Source organism: Pelobates fuscus, chromosome 3, assembly GCF_036172605.1.
Source record: "Pelobates fuscus isolate aPelFus1 chromosome 3, aPelFus1.pri, whole genome shotgun sequence".
Lineage (NCBI taxonomy): Eukaryota > Metazoa > Chordata > Amphibia > Anura > Pelobatidae > Pelobates > Pelobates fuscus.
Window position 1 is genome coordinate 328,892,252 of NC_086319.1, and position 20,274 is coordinate 328,912,525.

Genomic DNA, 20,274 nt, shown 5'->3' on the forward strand with positions numbered 1-20,274 from the left:
TATTTAAAAAAAAAAAAAAACTACACATTTTACTTGGCAAAGATTAGCCATACTCTAGCACCCTCCATTCTTTGTAGACCCCACCTGTCTTCACTCATCACCTGTGTTTTGGGAAGGGAGGTTCAAACAGATACAATCTGTGATGATAGTATTAGTTAACAGATTTAATGATGGCGTGTTATGTTACTGAATCCTGTGCCTAGGTTCATTACTACATTTTTTTCTGGTCCTGGTGAAGAAGGAGATAGATAGTTTTACTTTATATAACTATATCCTTCTGACTTGTTCCCTGCTAAATCTGCCTTATATTACATCAGTATGAGATAAATGTTTGTTCATCAAGATCATCTGGTTCTGTGGCGTGTTATGTAGACAATTTTACACATGTCTAACATGTGTACTGTCAGACAAGAATCTTACATCTCACATTAGTTAATAATACAAGTTTTAAAGCTTTGTTGATAAGATATATATTTGTACACACTTGTACATCAACATAGTTTCAATGTGCTGGCCATCTAATTACATAGATATATTTTACTTCTGTAGTTTGTTGGATAACATAATTGCGACCATTAATGCTCATTTTTTTCTTGTTTAACATTGTTAATTGGGCACACCCCAGTCTTGGGACAATAATCCAAACATCCAATTATATATTATCCTACATGTTTAAAATGGTATGCACAAATGGAACATAGCTTCAAGAGGACTCCCATAGCATTGTTTAAATACATGCGAATGGTAATGTTATAATCAGCAGAATGAAAAAATGCCTGCAACACATACTTTTATCATTTGTAATACTTTCAATGTATCTACAAGCCAGCTCAGCTGTATAGAGATGTATAACTAATTTATCATTTGTGCTTGAAAAAAAATGCCATCAGATGTATAGGTTTAAAGATGTGGTTGCTTGAAGATTGGGGGGGGGGGAGAAAGAAAAGAATGTATATATCAATATATTATCGACATTACAAATTGCCATCACTATTATTATTTACGTTAATTTTCACTTAGTGATATGTGGGACGCACGAAAATACATACTATTGAGATCACCGGGAGGGCATGGCCTATCCCCGTACTACATATATGAGACGATTCTTAGGCACACCCCACTCCCGGAATCCCACCTAGTGGAACGATGGGAGGCGGGGATGGGGCTATTATGATCTACCTGGCTTGACTGTAACTAATATCCTGGGTCAGCGGGGCCTCTAGGGCTGTGTGGAGGGGGAGGAGAGGTGGCATACACCACCCAGGACCTGCAAGGGGGATTAGGGATAAGAGATGAATAGCGGCGGTGATGGGCGATAGGAGAAGATGAGTGATTCATAACCGCCTACTGTTATTGTTGTTATTTTAATCTTTTTTACCTGTTATTGGAATACTTACCTTCTGGCATAACTGCACCTCCCATGATCAACAACACTTGGGCTAGGAACCGGCTGGAGCGGGTATATCTTATACTCTACACACGTACGCTTTACCATACCCGGTTTAGACCCTAACTACTGCTCTACATAACCACTTCCGCAAAAATCTCGTCGGAGCCACAGGCACACTCACCCACCGGTCTGGTTATCGGGGTGACACCTGGCCATTCACGCCGAGGCGCAAGTGTTCCTCCTTCTCAAAGGAGACTCTGAGGTAATACCAACGTTTGCCCCACGGGGACGTTCCCCGGCAGGGGGGCTCCCTTTGCCCACCCTTATTTTAATCTCTCAACCCACTTTACCGACCTCACATCCACACTCAACACCCATACACTCTCTCACACACGTACACATACATCTACACGCGCACCACCCTCCATTACCTCCACGCAAGAACGGACTTGTCATTGGCTCCAAGGGGGGAAGCACCGGACCACGACCGACGATAGACGGGACCCCCTGACACTCCCTTGACCTTCCATAGGCCTCTATTGACCACACGGGCTCCTACAGGTCAGCATAACACACACACCCTCGCGGGGCTGCGCCGTCGGCCCGGGCCCTTGCGCCGCTCGGGCGGATCTCCTGGGGACGGGCGCACCTAGTCGCGGGCAGGACCATGGCATACCACCGCACTCCCATGACCATCATGACGCTCAATTGCAGAGGCCTGAACATCCCAGAACGCCGCACTCACCTACTGAGGACACTGAGGCGGAAGCATATATCGATTGCGATGCTACAAGAATCCCCGTTATTTAAACCTGCAACCCGGACTTGGCGCCTGAACGAGTCCTTGCTCCAGGACCTAGCGGTGCGAAGCGAGGTCTCCCAGGCACTGGAGCCCTACTTTGAGGAAAATTGGATCGATGAAACATCCCCGGTGTCCGTGTGGGAGGCTCACAAGAGCGTCATACGCGGCACTCTTATTGGTATTGCGACCCGCAAGAGGAAAGAAGCAACCCGCACGATGTCTGACTTGTACGGCACCATATCGCGCCTCGAGCTCCAGCACAAACGCTCACAGCTAGTCGAAACATATGCCGAACTAACAGAAGCTAGACGTAACCTGACAGCTCTTCTTACACAAAGACACCTACGTTCGCTCCAAAGATCGAAAAACTTTTTCTACACACACGCGAACAAAGGGGGGAAGTTCCTAGTGCGCTTCCTCCGAGGGGATGTGACGCGCACACAAGTCCGAAAGATCCGCTTAACATCAGGCGGTACATCTCCGTATCCAGAAGACATAGCAAGAGAGTTTCGTGAATACTATGCCTCTCTATATAACCTGCGCCAATCGGGAGACCCATCACATAGACGGGACTCGTCGCTGCACATGCGGACATACCTACAAGACACTCTACGAACGCGAATAAATCCGGAAGCGGCGTCTATGCTTGACGAATTGATTACGACCGACGACCTCGCCGCAGCGCTTAAAAACACGAAAACAGGGAAGGCCCCGGGACCAGATGGGTTCTCCCCGGGCTACTACAAACACTTTGCCCAGATCTTACTACCGTGGCTGACTAAAGCTGTCAACAAAGTAACGGAGGGGGAACGATTTGGCGCAGAATCCCTAACGGCGACTATTCTACTCAAACCCGGGAAGGACCCGGAACAATGCGGTAGTTATCGCCCAATTTCCCTATTGAACGTAGACACAAAGCTCCTAACAAAAGTCCTAGCGACCAGACTCCAACGGATATTACCGAGTCTAGTTCATGTGGACCAGACGGGATTTATCCCGGGCCGAGAGGCACGGGACAGTACGCTACGCCTGTTTTCCATCCAACACCATGCACGGAAATACCGGAGGCCCCTCCTGCTGTTATCTATGGACGCGGAGAAGGCATTTGACCGGGTGGATTGGTCATATATGACCCAAACACTCCGGTACATGGGCGTAGGACAGCGGACTATGGCGTGGATCACTGCTCTATATAGCTCGCCGAGGGCATCGGTACGTGTCAACGGGGCTCTGACTACAAGCTTCGGCATCACGAACGGCACCAGACAGGGATGCCCCCTGTCGCCACTCCTGTTCGCCCTCTCCCTGGAGCCACTCCTACAAGCAATTCGGGATCGTCCAGACATCCATGGCTGCTCCTGGCGAGGCACTGAGCATAGGGTGGCCGCTTATGCGGACGACCTTCTGTTCTTTGTTTCCCAGCCGCGGATCACATTACCTTGCATACTCTCAGAAATCAACATATTTGGCCGGATCTCCGGGTTTAAATTAAACCTAGCAAAATGTGAGGCACTCAACATCACTGTACCTGAGGCAGACTACGAGTCCCTTGGCCCACTCTTTCCCTTTCGCTGGTGCACGGGGGCGATGAAGTACCTGGGCATCTGGATCCCCACAGACCCGCAGGACATTTATCGACTCAACTTCACACCGCTCCTGCGGACAATTGAATCAGATCTGAAGAAGTGGGCTTACCCGCACATTACATGGCACGGCCGCATAGCGGTCCTTAAAATTAACATCCTCCCGAGAGCTCTTTATCTATTCCAGACCATCTCCTTAACCCTACCGCCGACGTTCTTTTCGAGACTCAAGTCGGCCGTTATCCAATACATATGGAGAGGGGAAAGGTCCAGACTATGCCACGACTTATTATGCCTGCCCAGGCACAGAGGGGGCCTAGCACTGCCGGACTTTAAAAAATACCATCAGGCTGCGACGCTACAGCGGATTCTGGAGTGGCATGAGACGGTCACGGACAAGCAATGGGTGGCTCTGGACAGAGAGGGTTACGCAGCGAAACTAAAAGCGCTGGTGTGGAGAAGACAGGCGACTAGGGGCAGCGGGAGACGGGACGAGGGCCCGGTAGTACATACAATACTCGCGTGGGAGAGCCTTAGAGAGATACCCAGGGTCTCCATGACCCCGAGCCCCCTGCTGCCAATCGCCCACAACCCCGGTATAGGGGGAGGGTTACCTATGGAGGCTTGGACATTCCTGGGGGATGCGGAATATATCCCAATACAGAAAGTCAGCCGGGACGGTACCCTAAAGACGCTAGACGCGCTGATGGAAGACCGACCACGATCTCCGATGGTGACTCTCCGGAATATGCAACTAAAACATTATTACAATTCCCTGCCTCATAAGGATAAACTACAGAGAGAACTAACGCGGTTTGAGGATCTCTGCTCCCGTGGCGCGTCTCTTGCAAAGACTATCTCGAACCTTTATCAATATCTGCTGACTGACCCCACGTCGGACAACAACACCTTCCAGCGGCGCTGGGAATGGGCCATGGACAAGACTTTCACCCCGACGCAATGGGACAAAGCACTGATATGGCAACATAAGAGTTCCTCTAGCTCTCGCTATCAAGAGGTAAATTACAAACTAATATCCATGTGGTATAGAACACCAGTACTACTTCATAGGATCTTCCCCTCTACCCCACCAACGTGCTGGAGATGCCAGGAAGACAACGGGACCCTACTGCACATCTGGTGGGAATGCAGACTTATCACACCATTCTGTAATAGTATCAAATCAGACATTCACCTAATCCTCGGAGACGACACTGAATGGTCGGCAGAACTAGCCTTGCTGCACATCTCCTCACAACCATTATCTGTCCTGTGTCATCTCTTGAACGCGGCCAAATCACTCATCCCGGTGCACTGGAAGACGACGGATACCCCCACCAGGGAAGAGTGGCTTCATAGGGTTGAGGATACCAGGGCGGCAGAGGCGCTTCAAGCGGAACTGACAGGCAGGGAGACAAAATACGCGGATATATGGGCGCCATGGTTCTCCTTCCGTGCGCGACCGTAGGGGGGTGCCGGCGGGGGGGGGGGCTTGGGGCCTGGGGATGGCGCAGCCCACGCGACATGCTAGTCTCATATACTATGACTTACAGCTGCCCTATACCATTAACAACTGTGTACACCACACCTCACGAGCCGACCACGCTACCCCAACTGGACAAAGCACTATCTTGGATAGCTCGAAACAACTAAGACGCCCCTAGGGACCGTACATACACACACAAAACTAATTAGCTGGTCTACACTCACACGCCGCCCGTACTTAGACTCCGTGATGATATCACAGGTCGCGAGCTCTCACAGGCAATGATGATGGATCTCAGACTCCCCCTGTCCCCACAGGTGAGGGTGGATGGCCTGAGACAGACATGACGTTACACGATACCCACACCCGACCAGTTAGTAGACACTCGTCGCACTGATCTGACCTTTATGGAAACCCTGGCCACGCAATGCGCGACAATAATGACTGACCGGGAACTGACCAAACTCCCCACACATTTTGATGGTAGGGGAGACGCAAGACTCACCGACAACCACAAATGGGGACCTCACAACCCCACGCCCCTTACTCACTACGACACGACTTTATTCCTGCTGCGTGGAACCCGAGACATCCAGGATCTCACGCCTCCACCTACACACGACATCTATTACAATGCTTCCCTCGCACACCACTTACGGCACGCACAACCAGACAATACTTAGCCCGACATGGAACATTAAGTGGCCGCTAGACAGGCCGGTCAGACCTTGGGGGACCCCGCGGAGGGACAAGCCCCTCCCGCACGGAACCTCCCGCGCCCCATGAGGGCAGTCAGGGTGCGTACGAGGACGCCACGACTGGAAGTTCATATCACTGGAGGGAATCTCTCACACTATTGTGCATCCTCACTAAACTCGCACCATACCCTTCCCTCTACATCTACAAAGACCGCCCAGTATCATACCTCTCTACCGCCATCCACCAACACCGGACCCCCTCTGGGTCATGCCATACACTACCACACTACACCACACTTCCCTTTCATACCCTTCGCTGAGAAACCTTAACACCAGCCACTGGTTCACACGCAACTCCAAGGCACTGATACATATTGGTTTGCCCACTCCGCCCTAGCCCTCGGTTGAATGATCCGGTTAGCGGTGATTATCACGAGTTGTGGAGACGTACCTCCTAGGGAGGAACGAAGCATTGACTGACATTAGCAATCTTATGTTACCTGATACTGCAACTGTCACTGATTCTACTCTTAAATGTATATTATATTATATTATGCTTTTACTATGTAACTTTGTATTCTGCTCTTAACGAGGGCCTGCGAGCCCAAATTTGCTTGTTGACACACCTCAATAAAACTTGATTAATGAAAAAAAATACAGTCTTTCCATGTAAAGGACTATTTCTTTCAGAATATGCATAAAAAAGACTGCAGTTTAAAACATATTAACAATATATAGTGCAACACTTTAATAAAAACAATATGAACACTTATTAGTTACATTTGGCAGAGCAGATAGATATGGCTCCCATATTCAATTTGTATTGTTATTTGTTTTAAACTTCAGATGCAGTCTTTTTTTATGCATATTATGAAGGAAATAGTCCTTTACATGGAAAGACTGTATTTTTGGAATGACCTGGCCCTTTAAGATTTCAAGGAGACAAGTGTACATAAGGACGTTGAAGGTGGCAGCCGTACTATCTTGAAAAGCTTTGTTGAAGCGCGAGTGGGACAATTTTCAAGCTTGTGACATACATGCTTTTTATTTTCTGGTACATTTTTAGACAACCCTGATTGTGCATTGATTTTTTTATGTTGAAATTTACCTAACGTATCTTTAGAGTTTTTAATTTATTTTATTTTTCATATACATATTTTTGAGCTTTATGATAGATTGAACTTATACTTTCTTTGGGCTTGCGTTTTTGAGACAAGTTTGCATTTAGTTGATAAACCTAGCCTGCACATCAGGTATTTTTGCTATTTAGTGTTGAGATTAAAGGATCACTATAGCGTCAGGAAAACAAAGCGGTTTTCCTGACACTATAGTGCCCTGAGGGTGTCCCCACCCTCAGGGTCACCCTCCCGTGGCGCTAAAAACCCCTTCAGCAGCTTACCTTAATCCAGCGCTGGGCTCCCTCGGCGCTGGTGACCTCTCCTCCCCTGCCAACGTCAGCTCCCTCTGCCGACGTCAGCGAGCTGAATGCGCATGCGCGGCAAGTGCCGCGCGCATTTAAGCTGTCAATACGAAAGCATTTCTCAATGCTTTCCTATGGGCGCTCTGCGTGATGGAGGCATAATATGCCTCCAGTGTCGCAGATGCGCCTCTAGTGGCTGTCCAGAAGAAAGCCACTAGAGGCTGGCTTAACCCTGCAATGTAAACATAGCAGTTTCTCTGAAACTGCTATGTTTGCATCTGAAGGGTTACAACCTGAGGGACCTGGCACCCAGACCACTTCATTAAGCCAAAGTGGTCTGGGTCACTATAGTGTCCCTTTAATAAAAACTATGACAGTTTTCATTTACAATCCTGTGTGTTTTCACATGATTCCCTCTATAAAAAAAATATTTCAAAAAATGATGTGAGTAATATCACTTTAAAACAGTCCTGTGATCTATTGGTTCCCCTTGCCGCACTTATAAAAAAAAAAAAAAAAAAAAAACTGCCCGTGTTTGACTTTTTGCGAATAAAATCCCTCACCTATCTTAGATTTATTTTCCTCAAGCACTTTTTGTTGTTCTTGTTTTGTGACACCACTGCCGGTTTTATTTTATTTACTTATGTGCAGATTAAAATTTTTCTTTAACTAGTTTTGGTTGTTGCAAGACTTTTTTACAACTCACAATGTTAATATTTTATATTTGTTTGCTCTAATAACTTGACTACTATTTAAATCATGGTTTGTTTGTTTGTTTTTTTAGGACGTGAACGAACAGAATTGTATGGATTACACAAAACTCTACGAGCCAGGCCAGCTCAATCTACTGTTTAACAAACGCAGATTTTTTATTTGTATTGCACATGGGATTTATACTTCTTTTGCCCTTTTCTTTGTACCCTTTGGGGCATTTTTTAATACAGCTGGTGAAGATGGGAAACACATTTCGGACTATCAGTCATTTGCTGTCACCGTTGCCACAAGTCTGGTTATAGTTGTCAGTGTTCAGGTAATTTTTTTTCTTTTGTTACATTTCTTACTAACACAACATTTGTTAGAAAGATGATCTGTGTGGCATATCTTGATCATTCACCAACTCATTGCTAACTATATATATCTAGACTTAATAGTTTACATGTGATACATTTCTCAGTTGAGAGAGAGATGTTTTGAGCTGGTAAATTATTTATTAAACATACAGCTTACCCTCATTATCGCAATGAAGCATATAATGACTTCATAGACAGGAAGACACCAATCTAACCCATTAACTCTAATGAGCTGTGTCAATCTTTATTTAAACTAAGGAGCTAATCATTAAAGCGGTCTCATTTGCCTACTAACTTACACAGAAAGGCATATTGTAGAAGGAAAGAAAATGCCTTTTAACGTTTGCAATATTCAAGTATACGTGCAAATCCGAAATTACACAGCAGCCCTCCTGAATGGCTTCAAAGGTGAATTATTAATAATAAAAAATTGTAAAAAAATTACAAGGATGTGCATTGTTTTGTGGACCCAGGACATACTTTAAAACGAGAGAAATCTCAATGTTTTGAGTAAAATATTTTATAAATAAATAATAAATAAATAAGAAGTTTTCTTAAAAAAGAATGTACAGGACAGACAGTTTGTTTGATGTATGGCTCAAAACAACCCTTTTAATGCTCTCAATAATTACCTTTGCAGCATATTCTTTCAGAATTTAGTTTCTTAATATTCTACTTTGCTGTGAATGAAGTTGAGCATAAGAGAAAGGATCAGAGTTTTAGCTCCACGGCTTTGCCTTACCCCACAAAAATCAGCTGTGTGGAGACCTCACCGTGCTGCTCTGTATTTGGCTTTCTGTGTAGAGGCTTACTAAGGTCATATACTGCCATTAACTGTCCTCGTATACATTGTGATATGTAAAACAAAGTTGATAAAATGAAGGATTTGTGATATGTTGTGATGCCATGTAAAATGTCAGTAGAATAAATTAGGTCCAGGCACTTCGTATTGCTGCGGGAAGGCAGGTTTATTGGAACAAAAAGTGCAACGTTTCGATCTACACGGAGGCCTTTATCCAGCTTCATAAAGGCCTCTGTGTAGGCCAAAACGTTGCACTTTTTGTTCCAATAAACCTGCCTTCCTGCAGCAATACTTAACTGGGTTTTGCAAACCCTGGCCATGATAAGCACCTGGATTCCTAAGTGTGAGTGCGGTATCCTCCGTGTGTGAATTACTACATGTAAAATGTCATTGGCTGAATCTATGGAAATACATTAGAATCCTGCAGTTTGTCATTACTGGCCAGGATGATACATTGATTCTATAGTGTCTGGATCTGGGTAGAGGAAATATAATGATGTTTCTCAGTGAAAGACATAATGTAAGGCAAAGTAAAGAAAATACTTTTCCTTTCATTAAAAGAATGATTGACTATGCCAGTAATAGGTTGTTGTTTTTTTGTAGTGTGTATGAACTTTGACTATTCTATTAAATGCAGTTGGAAATGTTGTCACTAGTTTGTTTTACCGCCTTTTTATCAATCAGTAGAAGAAAACATTCTGGATTGAAATCTCAAAAATGTACATCTGTGTTTATTTGAATATTTTGCCTTGCATTCCAAAAAAAGTTTTGGAAATCAATCTTTCAGGTCTGCTGTGTTTGTGACAAGTTTGTAATATTATTTTGTATTTCCTCTGTAATATGCTACACATTGGTATATGACTGTGGACTTTCAGAGGCAGTATGCTCGGCTATAGCAGTGGATTCAATTATTTTTCTAAGTCAGTTTGCCGTGTACGCACAAAAGAGGGTCAGACACACATGCCACTGCTACACAAAGAGCATGTCCTATTTTACGCCTGCCAAATATCATAGATCTCAGGAACAACATGCTGGCAGTTCATGGCAAGTTTGTGGGTTTAGAAGCTGTATTATAATGTGACTTAACTGTTACTCTTGCTTGTTTCAGATTGGTCTGGACACCAGTTACTGGACAGCTATCAACCACTTCTTTATCTGGGGCAGCCTGGCTGTGTATTTCTCCATTTTGTTTGCAATGCATGGGGATGGTATTTTCGATATATTTCCCAGTCATTTTCCTTTTGTAGGTAAGCTGTGTCATCGGGCACTGTGTAAGGATAGAAAAAGCGATCTGTGTGAATGATAAAGAAATACTGATATAATATGTGCTTCATGTTTTATGTAGTGTTACGCATGAATGGTCAATGGTTGCCATGGCATTCATGTTCTAAATCTAAAACTATTGAATAAAAATGGTTTTGATTAAATAAATACAAATTCAAAGATTTTGCACAGTGCTGCACTGTTATTTTTCTGTCATTTGATTTCCATGTGTCACAGTCTTATGACAACAAGCCTCACACTTCATCTCACACTGTGCCTTAATGTATTGCACACAGTGCTCACCGTAAAGTACAGTTTCCAAGTCTAGCAATCAGAGGGTTTTATGTCTCTAACCCCTGAGTTAAAACAAAACAAGAGTGAAATCTCCAACTTTTATGCAAATTACGGACTCACAGAAGAGTAGAGTTTAATATTTGGATAGTCTCAATAAAGAGGTCAGGGATGCCCTATCCTTTTAATGCTGCGATATAGAACGTTTTTATAGACGCTACAGTGGTTAGATTGCAGGGTTAAACATACATCAAGTGGCTGTCAGACAGTTTCCAATGCTTCAATTTGAGGAGCATTGGTTTGGCCATGGGTTTGAGAGTGACGTTCCGGGTGGTGGACTGGTTGGCAATGCTGAGGGAGTCTCAGCACTGAAAAAAGGGAACTAAAAAACTTGTTTTCAGGTTTTTCCTGAAAATACTAATTTACAGTTAGGGCACTATAGCATTTGTAATACAGGTTTTCTAACACTATAGTCACCGAGACCACTTCATCTCAAAGGTACACTCCCCTGCCCAAATAAAATAAAAATCACTGTTTAGTACATATACTGCTGATGAAAACAGGCATGCATTTCATTACAATTTTTTTCATTGGGCTTTAATTTTAACAATAGCTTGCAAAAGTTACAGATCTCTGAAGCCCTTGCAAGCCCTCCCCTTCTAACTCCACCCAGACTTTCTGTGATTGTCCAATCAAAGACATCCCAATGCAGCTCAATGAGAAGTCTTTGCAAGGCAGATGCTCTGATTAATTGCCTGCCTCGTGAGTTCATCTCCCCTGAGTTACACAAACCAAGACTGACAGGTCTATTTGCCTGAGAGCAAGATAAAGGACATATCTTAATTGTCTGTTGAAACACAAAATTCTACTTATAAAATTATGGCAAGAGAAAAAGACCTTATGTGATAATTGGCTTAGGGTTATTCAAATGTGGTGTGCTCAGAAGGGTGACCAATGACTTGAGATAAAACATTTTTCCAAAATAACTTTGCAGCACATTGCAAATGCGTGATCTCTTGTTATGCTGTCTTTAATTTATGTTCTGTGAAATTACAAAATCTTAATTATAATAGTGAAAAATAGAGAGGAATCACTTTTTCACACATAAAGCAAAGCATGTCAGCAAAATGAACTGCTTTAAGGGTCTGGAGTGTCCCTTCAATTAATTGGTTTGGGTGCAGTGTCCCTGTCCTTTTAACCCTCCGTCATACTCATGGCCACCAGAGGTTCTTCCACTGCACTGACATGATGCAGAAGCTCCCGTAAGAAAGCACTAAATCAATGCTTTTCTATGTGGAAGTTTGAATGCTTACTGCACATAAACATTGGGTCCCCAGTGCTCCTCTTGGATGTTGTGGGAGGCGGGGAGGAGTTTCAGGGGAGTCTCTGTGCTGGAAAAAGGTAAGTAAAACCTTAATATTTTACATTTCTACTGCAACAGCGGGGGGCTGTGTAAAGTAGAAACAGGGACACTATAGCGTTGGGTATACAGGTTTGTTTTCCTAACACTGTAGTGTTTTGTAAGCATTTTAAAACAAAGCAAACCAGTCTTCATAGACAAATTAGAAATAATGACAAGCTCCATGCCACCTCATACACAACTAATACAGATTATTAAAGGGTCCCTTTAAGCACCATAATCACTCTTGTCTTGTTGAAAAATAACCTTTCACCTCCAGGTAAATACATGTTATATCTCAGCTAGTGCAAGTGGTTATAGCCATAGTTCCTACTTTATTATTATTATTTTTTTATAAGCATAGTTCCATATTTTTACTCCAAGCATTAACAGTTTTGGACATTGATGGGAGATAGAGAGAGAGAGAGAGAGAGAGAGAGAGAGAGAGAGACTAGATTAGAAGAAAGTCTTTAGAGTGTGACTGCTTTGTGGAGTGTTTTAGACAGACAGACAGACAGACAAATATTCACCTACCAGCCAGCACTAAAAATTCTCTCAGTTGCTTGTCTCTTGTTAACTTGCTGGGATATAATTAACAACTTCATGTGTTTGTACAATGTACTTATTTTCCTTTGTACGGGCTAACTACATTCTTGCCTTTTTCTATCAACAGGAAATGCCAGAAACTCCTTAAGTCAGAAAAGTGTTTGGCTTGTAATATTCTTAACCACTGTGATTTGTGTCATGCCTGTGCTTACATTTCGCTTCTTGAAGGTGGATCTAACACCAACATTAAGTGATAAGGTATGGATACCATGTCAGTGTTGTGCTATGGTAAGATCAAATTGCAATATGACTTTAATTGATGCATGGCTCATAGGCTCATAAACGAGAGTACGGTTAAACAAAAATATCCCAAGTAGAAAGGTAACACATACCTCCCAACATTTCAGTTGGACAAAGAGGGGCACTTTCATTTTAGGGGTGTGAGCAGGGATGTATTTACCACAAGGCAAACAAGGCATTTGCCTAGGGCGGCACTTTCAGGAGGGGCGCCAAAAAATGCCACCCCAAGCTCCAAGACAAATGCCTTGTTTGCCTCATGTTCTGGGGCTGTCCACCTTACTGTGAGTGAGTGAGTAAGTGAGTGTAGCTGTCAGTGTGTGTCTGTGAGTGAGTGAAAGTGTTTGTCTTTCAGTAAGAATGGGTGTGCCTGTGAGTGTGTCAGTTTGTGTATGTCATTTTATGTGTATCTGAGAGTGTGTGTCTGTCAGTAAGAGTGTGTGTCTGTCAGTGAAAGTGTGTGTTGGTTAAACAGTGTGTGCTTATGCCTGTATGTGTGTGCCAATGACTGTGTATCTGTCAGTGAGTGTATATCAGTGCATGTATCAATGAGGGCATGTGTCTGTCAGTCAAAAAAGTGGCCTTGACATGAATTGGGGGGTCAAATTTAGATTTTGGGGGTGCCCGAATTTAGTCGTGATTAGGGCAGCACAATTCCAAAATACACCACTGGGTGTGAGTTGGGGTGTGGCCATGGCCGGTTCTGTTCTGAATTTCTAGTTGACTTAGTAATAACAGTTTATACAACAAAAACGTAATGTAGAACAAAAACAGTGTATCCTATTTACACACTATCCATTTATTGTGGTTTAGCTAAGTTATACATTTAAACACACACAGAAACATGGAATGAGGGACATTATGATAAAAAAAGAGGAATAGAGGATTTTAGACCCAAATAGGAAATGTTCCTTCTTAATAGGTACACTTAAGGGGAATGGACAGTATTCATCATTAATAAGAAAAAAAGGGAAGAAAATATTTCGGACATGTGTTCTTCTTATCACAATGGCATGTGAAAGAAAAAGTCCTACACTACTAGCCAGGCCTAAAAGTTACTTGCAAGCCTGGAGGGTCCCTGGTACACTAAACAGACATGAATTTCTACTTGCCATGGCTGAATTTTTACTTGCCATTGGCTAGTGTACAGTGGACATTTTGAGCCCTGTCATAATGATAAAATACTTTATAACAACATTGTGTTTTATCAGCTTTGCTTTAGCCTATCGATATTGTGTTTGAGCACCCTGTTTATGCAAATCACCAGTGTTTTTGATCAGCATAACAAGCTGGCCATAGAAATCGACCAAACGCACAGTGCTGCATACCAGGATATGGAATACCTGATTTACGTCTTTTAGGTGTCCATTGGGTCTTACTTTCTTTACATGTTTTAAATATGCTTCCGGACATGTTTTTCTATATTTTAAAACAATGCTAGTTTTGAAAAAAATTAAGATTTAAAAAGAAACCAAGTGTGATGTAAAATGTTTGCAAATCTATGCAAAAAAATCCTGTTGTATTATCACAGTAGTTGAACTCTAATTAGAGTGTACATTTATACATGCACACACAAAACATACAGCATCCAGCACTCCTTTTTTTTTTTTTTTTTTACTATAAACTGGTTTCTAAGCCCCTGTAGGCACCCAAACCATTTCATGTCATTTAAGTGGTCTGGATGCTATGCCCCTGTAGTTTTAACCCTACAAGTGAAAGCATCGTCGTTTGCAGGAAGAGCATTGTTTTCATTGCAGGAATAACACTCTTCTAATGGCTGTCTTCCTCCTGGCAGCTACTAGAGGAGCATCCGCAGCTATAACCAAGTTAAATTCGGTTATAACTCAAATGACTCCTAGAAAGCATTTGATTTGCACACATGGAAAGCATTGATTTGGCTTGCTTTCTTCGAGGGATGTAAGATAAGTAAAGCTCAACTTGTAAACCCCTGCAAGGAGGGTGGGCACCTACATAGGTAGGGAAACACTATCATAATGCTACGTTCCCTAAAACCCAGTATATAATCATACATTGCACCAGCCTGCAACAATGCCAATGTACCCTATTTTGTCATGTCCTGCTCTAACAACCTAGTGTCTGTTCTTATAAAGTTAACCCACTTACTTGGGAATCCTGGGGTTCTCTGCAGTGCAAGGTTAAATAGGGTCCTAGAATGAGGTACCTGCAGAAATGCACTATGAAGTCCGAAACAATTCCTGTCTGTGCTCATTTGCATGTCAAGCTGGGAACTTTGGGATTGTTGTGGAAACAAGATTTCTTTACAAAGTCCAGCTTGTGATATGCAGGTGATGCATAACAATACTTTTTGTGTTTGCACTGGGGAACTTTGTTGTGTTTGATCTTACTGCAATCTTTTTGGAATATAAATATATATATTACAATTGCAGAAACTAAATTATTGCTTTTTTATTTTTTATTTTTTTTATTTTTTATTAGGTGCGATATTTGCAACAAGCTAAGAAGAAGAGGAAACCATTAGAGAACCGTATGCGTAGGATACACAGAACAAGCTCCAGAAGGTCAGGATATGCATTTGCTCATCAGGAAGGTTACGGGGAACTTATTACATCTGGCAAAAACATGCGTGTGAATGATCCTCACTCCTCCTCAGGACTAACAAAAACAATGCTAAGCAGCACAAGCTGGATAGAAAATTTACGAAAGAAGACTGCAGAAAATTTCAATAGTTTCAGCAGTGACAAATCTTCAAAATTATGAAGTACAAAAACTGTTGATACCAAGTTCGTTTGTTTTTGTTGAGCTCTCGTTGAGCTGTGGCCATATCGTTGCACTGTGTCCCTCATTGCTTGAGAGTCAAACATCTATGGTTTTACTAAAGAGAATGAGACCCGTGACATGGAGAAGATTGTTGAATGTAACATGTGTTGACATACAAGGACTAATTATAAGAATACAGAAATACTTGGCCGAAAAAAAATGCACACCGTACCAAGCAATGTCGGAGGTTCACCTCACATAAGAGAAAGCATCAAAAGACAATTCTTTACTGTGAAAAAGGCAGCCAAGTGCTTTATAACAATACAAAAAAAGACTATATCATTGACCAACAACTGTTCAAACAATTAATTTTTTTCGTTGAATGTTAAAGGCATTGTTTGTAACAATGAGCAATCGAGAGTTTCAATGATTTGGACTACTTGGGCTCTTTTTTTTATTGGTAATACAAAATGTTGTTCTTTTTCAGGTTTACCGATGTGTGTTTAAAGGTGTTGCACCTTCTTTGTTTTTAAGAGATTTTTGTATGCTTTTCAGTGCATTGGAAATTGTACATACTCACAGGTTATGCTTCCATTAATCCTTACTAATCAGCTAGGGGAGCAGCATATGCCCTGCCAGTTGACCTACAATTTCCAGACCAACATTGCTCACACTTTAGCACTCTCTATTCCAGTGTTTCTGAAATAGCATGCCTCGGTGTTCTGCGATTTATGGAAATCCCCATTGGAACACAACTGCTGTATTTCATTCCAGATCTACTGCTTGAAGTCAGCATTAAACCTTTCATTGTTCACCTTTCTAGCAAAGAAAGGGTTACTCGCCTTCACCTTTAAGTGCTTAACTTGTAAACCAGTAATGTACAACATGTTAATATTTTTCTTTCCACGTCCTTGTCCTTTCGATGTTTTGTAAAGTAGAGTGAGACAGCCAGTTATGTTTTTTATTTTGAAAGGTACGTTAGTTGGGGAATCTTAATGCGTAACATTTAAAGCGCCTTGGAGTCCTGGTTTGTTCAAGATGGCGCGTGATACATTCCTAATAATACAATATGAATGTCACTATTCTGTATCTCAGCCTTTTCAGCACTATGAATGTCAATGTCGAGCCGTGAAGTTATCACGTGACAAAAAAATAGTAATAGCTCAGATTGAGCCAGTTGTGTCTTCAGATATGTCTTACTCCACCGAGTGCCATAGGCATACTTAGAGGCATTAAGCCTTAATCTGGCTTTCATTAAATCAAACTACCATCTACATTAATAGACTTGGAAAACGTCTTAGTGGCCTTCACCTCCTCATTGCCTAAAAACCATTATATTTTACATCTTTACTGATGTTACTGTAACCCACTTAGATTGTAAATATTCATCTGATTATTTAGTTCCCTTTGTTTGAATAACAAGGAAGCCGCATACTCAGGGGATAGCAGTTTTTGTATAAATTGTTCTGCATTGTTGCAACTTTACTGATATCTCATCTATTTATGTGTAAGAGTAAGGATGCCCACCACCAGCTTCTCTTGAGCTCCTTTTCCCATAAGTCAACTACAATGCAAATGTCTACCATTGGTCCTACAGTGAAGTTATTTCATATATATGTATATTTATTTTTTTGAGAGGGTGAATCATTTTTTATTTGCAGGGATTCAGCCGCAGAATGAATAAGGGCATTAGAAATATCTCTACACGTACTGTATTAAATTGGTAAAAGGGACACTCCAAGCTTCATAACCATTTTAGTTTAGTTCAATGGTTATTTGATATGAACCTGTATGAAGTCCCTTTGGTGTTTGTCAGAATGTTTACAGTCAGTTTGACAAAACCGTCAGGAATCTGCAAAGCCCAAATCTTACACCATCCTGGGGAAATCTTCCTTTGTCATTACAGCATATAAAGATTAGAGCATTGGGGTATAGAATAGGGAATGATAAATCACAATTATCTCAGAGTTACATCAGACAATAAGGGGTGAATGTGGTGCTTGGAGTGTCCCTTTAAACATAATAATCTAGAATTGTAATGAATGTCACTTAACATCCAGGGAGGGCTTTGTGTATAGAAAAGTCTTTAGATTTTCTAGGAGGGTGTGCAGTTGCTCTGTTACTTAGTACTGAAGTGGCAGGTTTCTTATAAAGTACTGGTTTAATACTGAAATAATCACTGTCCATGGCTAGCGTGGCTTACATATGTTTTCTTTTTCTTGCTACCGTAGAAAATCCATCTATATTTTATGATCCATGAGTTACACTAGGGCAGGGACGGACAGTGGGAGTCATCAGGCAGTCTATAACTCCATCATTGTAAGCTGAGATATACAGAACGTGGCAATTCCAATCTTTGAACGAGAAATATGTCTTCCAGACCTGAACAATGGTTTTAACAGGCCTTAACACCTACAATTTAATGTCTCTGTGAAATGTAAGTACTGACATAGAACACACATTCCCTATCAGGAGAGGCTGCAAGTGTAGTATCTAATCATGCAGCTCCAATGTTTACAACAAGGGTATCCTTTACCCTCGGCCCTTCATTTTTTTTGTTTGACTACATTTCCCAGAAAAAAAACTTCCACCTTTTGCTACAATTTTCGGAACTGTAGTTTAAAAAAATCTGGATGGACGAAGTTTGACACCCCTGGTTTACAATAACATAAGTCAGCTTATTATTCATGTATTTTCCCACCTAAACCAACATGGTGCAATAACGACAGTGATATCTCCCATTACTACTAGATATAGTAGTAATTCAGACAATCTATTTTTTTTTATTGATGCTAGTAAAGATATTTTATTAAGGCTCCATAGCCTGAATGACAAGGCAGACAGACCTCAGTTACTGAAACCCATAACGCAAAACACAAAGTTATATCACCAACACACTCTGCAATCCATTGCACTACATTGTTCAAGTGTATTGCCTTTAATTTACAATAGGGCAAGTGTTCTCCCAGAATCGCTACACTATTAACTCCTGACATGAACCAATGGTTTGATCTACAACGTAATCCAAGTCAATTTAATATTCTGGGGTTATAACGTCATTTTAAACATTCAGTAAACAATTAACTTTTCGAATGCTGTTCTGTATCAAACAGAATTTCATGGTTTATGGTATATCATTGTCTAAAGGTGTTGCACCTTCTTTGTTTTTAAGAGATTTTTGTATGCTTTTCAGTGCATTGGAAATTGTACATACTCACAGGTTATGCTTCCATTAATCCTTACTAATCAGCTAGGGGAGCAGCATATGCCCTGACAGTTGACCTACAATTTCCAGACCAACATTGCTCACACTTTAGCACTCTCTATTCCAGTGTTTCTGAAATAACATGCCTCGGTGTTCCGCGATTTATGGAAATCCCCATTGGAACACAACTGCTGTATTTCATTCCAGATCTACTGCTTGAAGTCAGCATTAAACCTTTCATTGTCCACCTTTCTAGCAAAGAAAGGGTTACTCGCCTTCACCTTTAAGTGCTGAGTGAAACAGCCAAGACATGTGACATGTACAAGTTTAACATTATCACAAGTTTCCCCCACCCCCCTTTTTTTTTTTTTGCATTCAATGACAGTTGTAATGTTTTTAAAACAAATCTGGATTTTTTTGTTAATCCATTTTGTATTTGCAGAAATCAAAACGTTATCAACATTTAAGAGACCTAATATATATATATATATATATATATATATATATATATATATATATATATATGCATATATATTTAAACATGTCGATCTTTATTCTTGTAGTAAGAGAAATAGTGTTTTTTCAGGTACTTGTATAGATTAGTTTAGATTTCTATAAAATATTTGGCTTTTGTTTCGTGCAATAATAAAACAGCAAATTTGTCTATATGCATGATGTCATACCAAAGAGTTTGCACTCTTTTGTAAAATAAGGTTTACATATGTACATAGTGTTCCATAAGTTATTTAAATCATTTATATGCAAAATATTTTTTACAAATATACTGTTTCTAATTATTCATGTGTGGCGTGTTATTTTTATATGAAGAAGTGAGGATTGCAGTTAAAGGAACACTCTGGGCACCGAAACAACTTCAGCAAAATTAAGTTGGTATGGTGCCAAGAGGTCCCTGGCACTGGCTTACCTTAAAAAAACTGTGTTCCAGCACTGAATCTCCCTGTCTCTCTGTCCTTCCATTTTCTCCAAATCGGGATACTTGCAGAATCGGGTAGCAGCCTGCTGATTGGCTGAGAGCGGCTAGCTGATGCTCTCAGCCAATCAGTGAATCCCCATTCATAAAACTGTCTTGAAAAAGGTATGTTTCTTTTCTTCTCACTTATTAAAGTGAGCCAGCAACAGGGACCTCCTGGCACCATAACAACTTAATTTTGATTAAATTGTTATGCTGCCCAAATTGGTCCTTTAAATTCACTGTTATTTGCTTTGCACATTTTTACAAAACAAGACTTCTGGACAGTTTCATTCTAAAAAAAAATAGTCAA

General features: G+C 41.5%; 1 protein-coding gene across 1 annotated transcript in view; it reads left to right on the plus strand.

The window, feature by feature from the left end:
• Positions 1–19,459, plus strand: part of ATP8B4 (ATPase phospholipid transporting 8B4 (putative)) — a 215,325-nt gene extending 195,866 nt beyond the window's left edge. Inside the window, exons 25-28 of the mRNA XM_063449017.1 lie at positions 8,164–8,409; positions 10,360–10,498; positions 12,878–13,008; positions 15,505–19,459. Coding sequence (XP_063305087.1) covers positions 8,164–8,409; positions 10,360–10,498; positions 12,878–13,008; positions 15,505–15,786 — 798 coding nt within the window. The 3' untranslated portion in view covers positions 15,787–19,459. The remainder of the gene's footprint in view (positions 1–8,163; positions 8,410–10,359; positions 10,499–12,877; positions 13,009–15,504) is intronic.
• Positions 19,460–20,274: the final 815 nt, after the last annotated feature.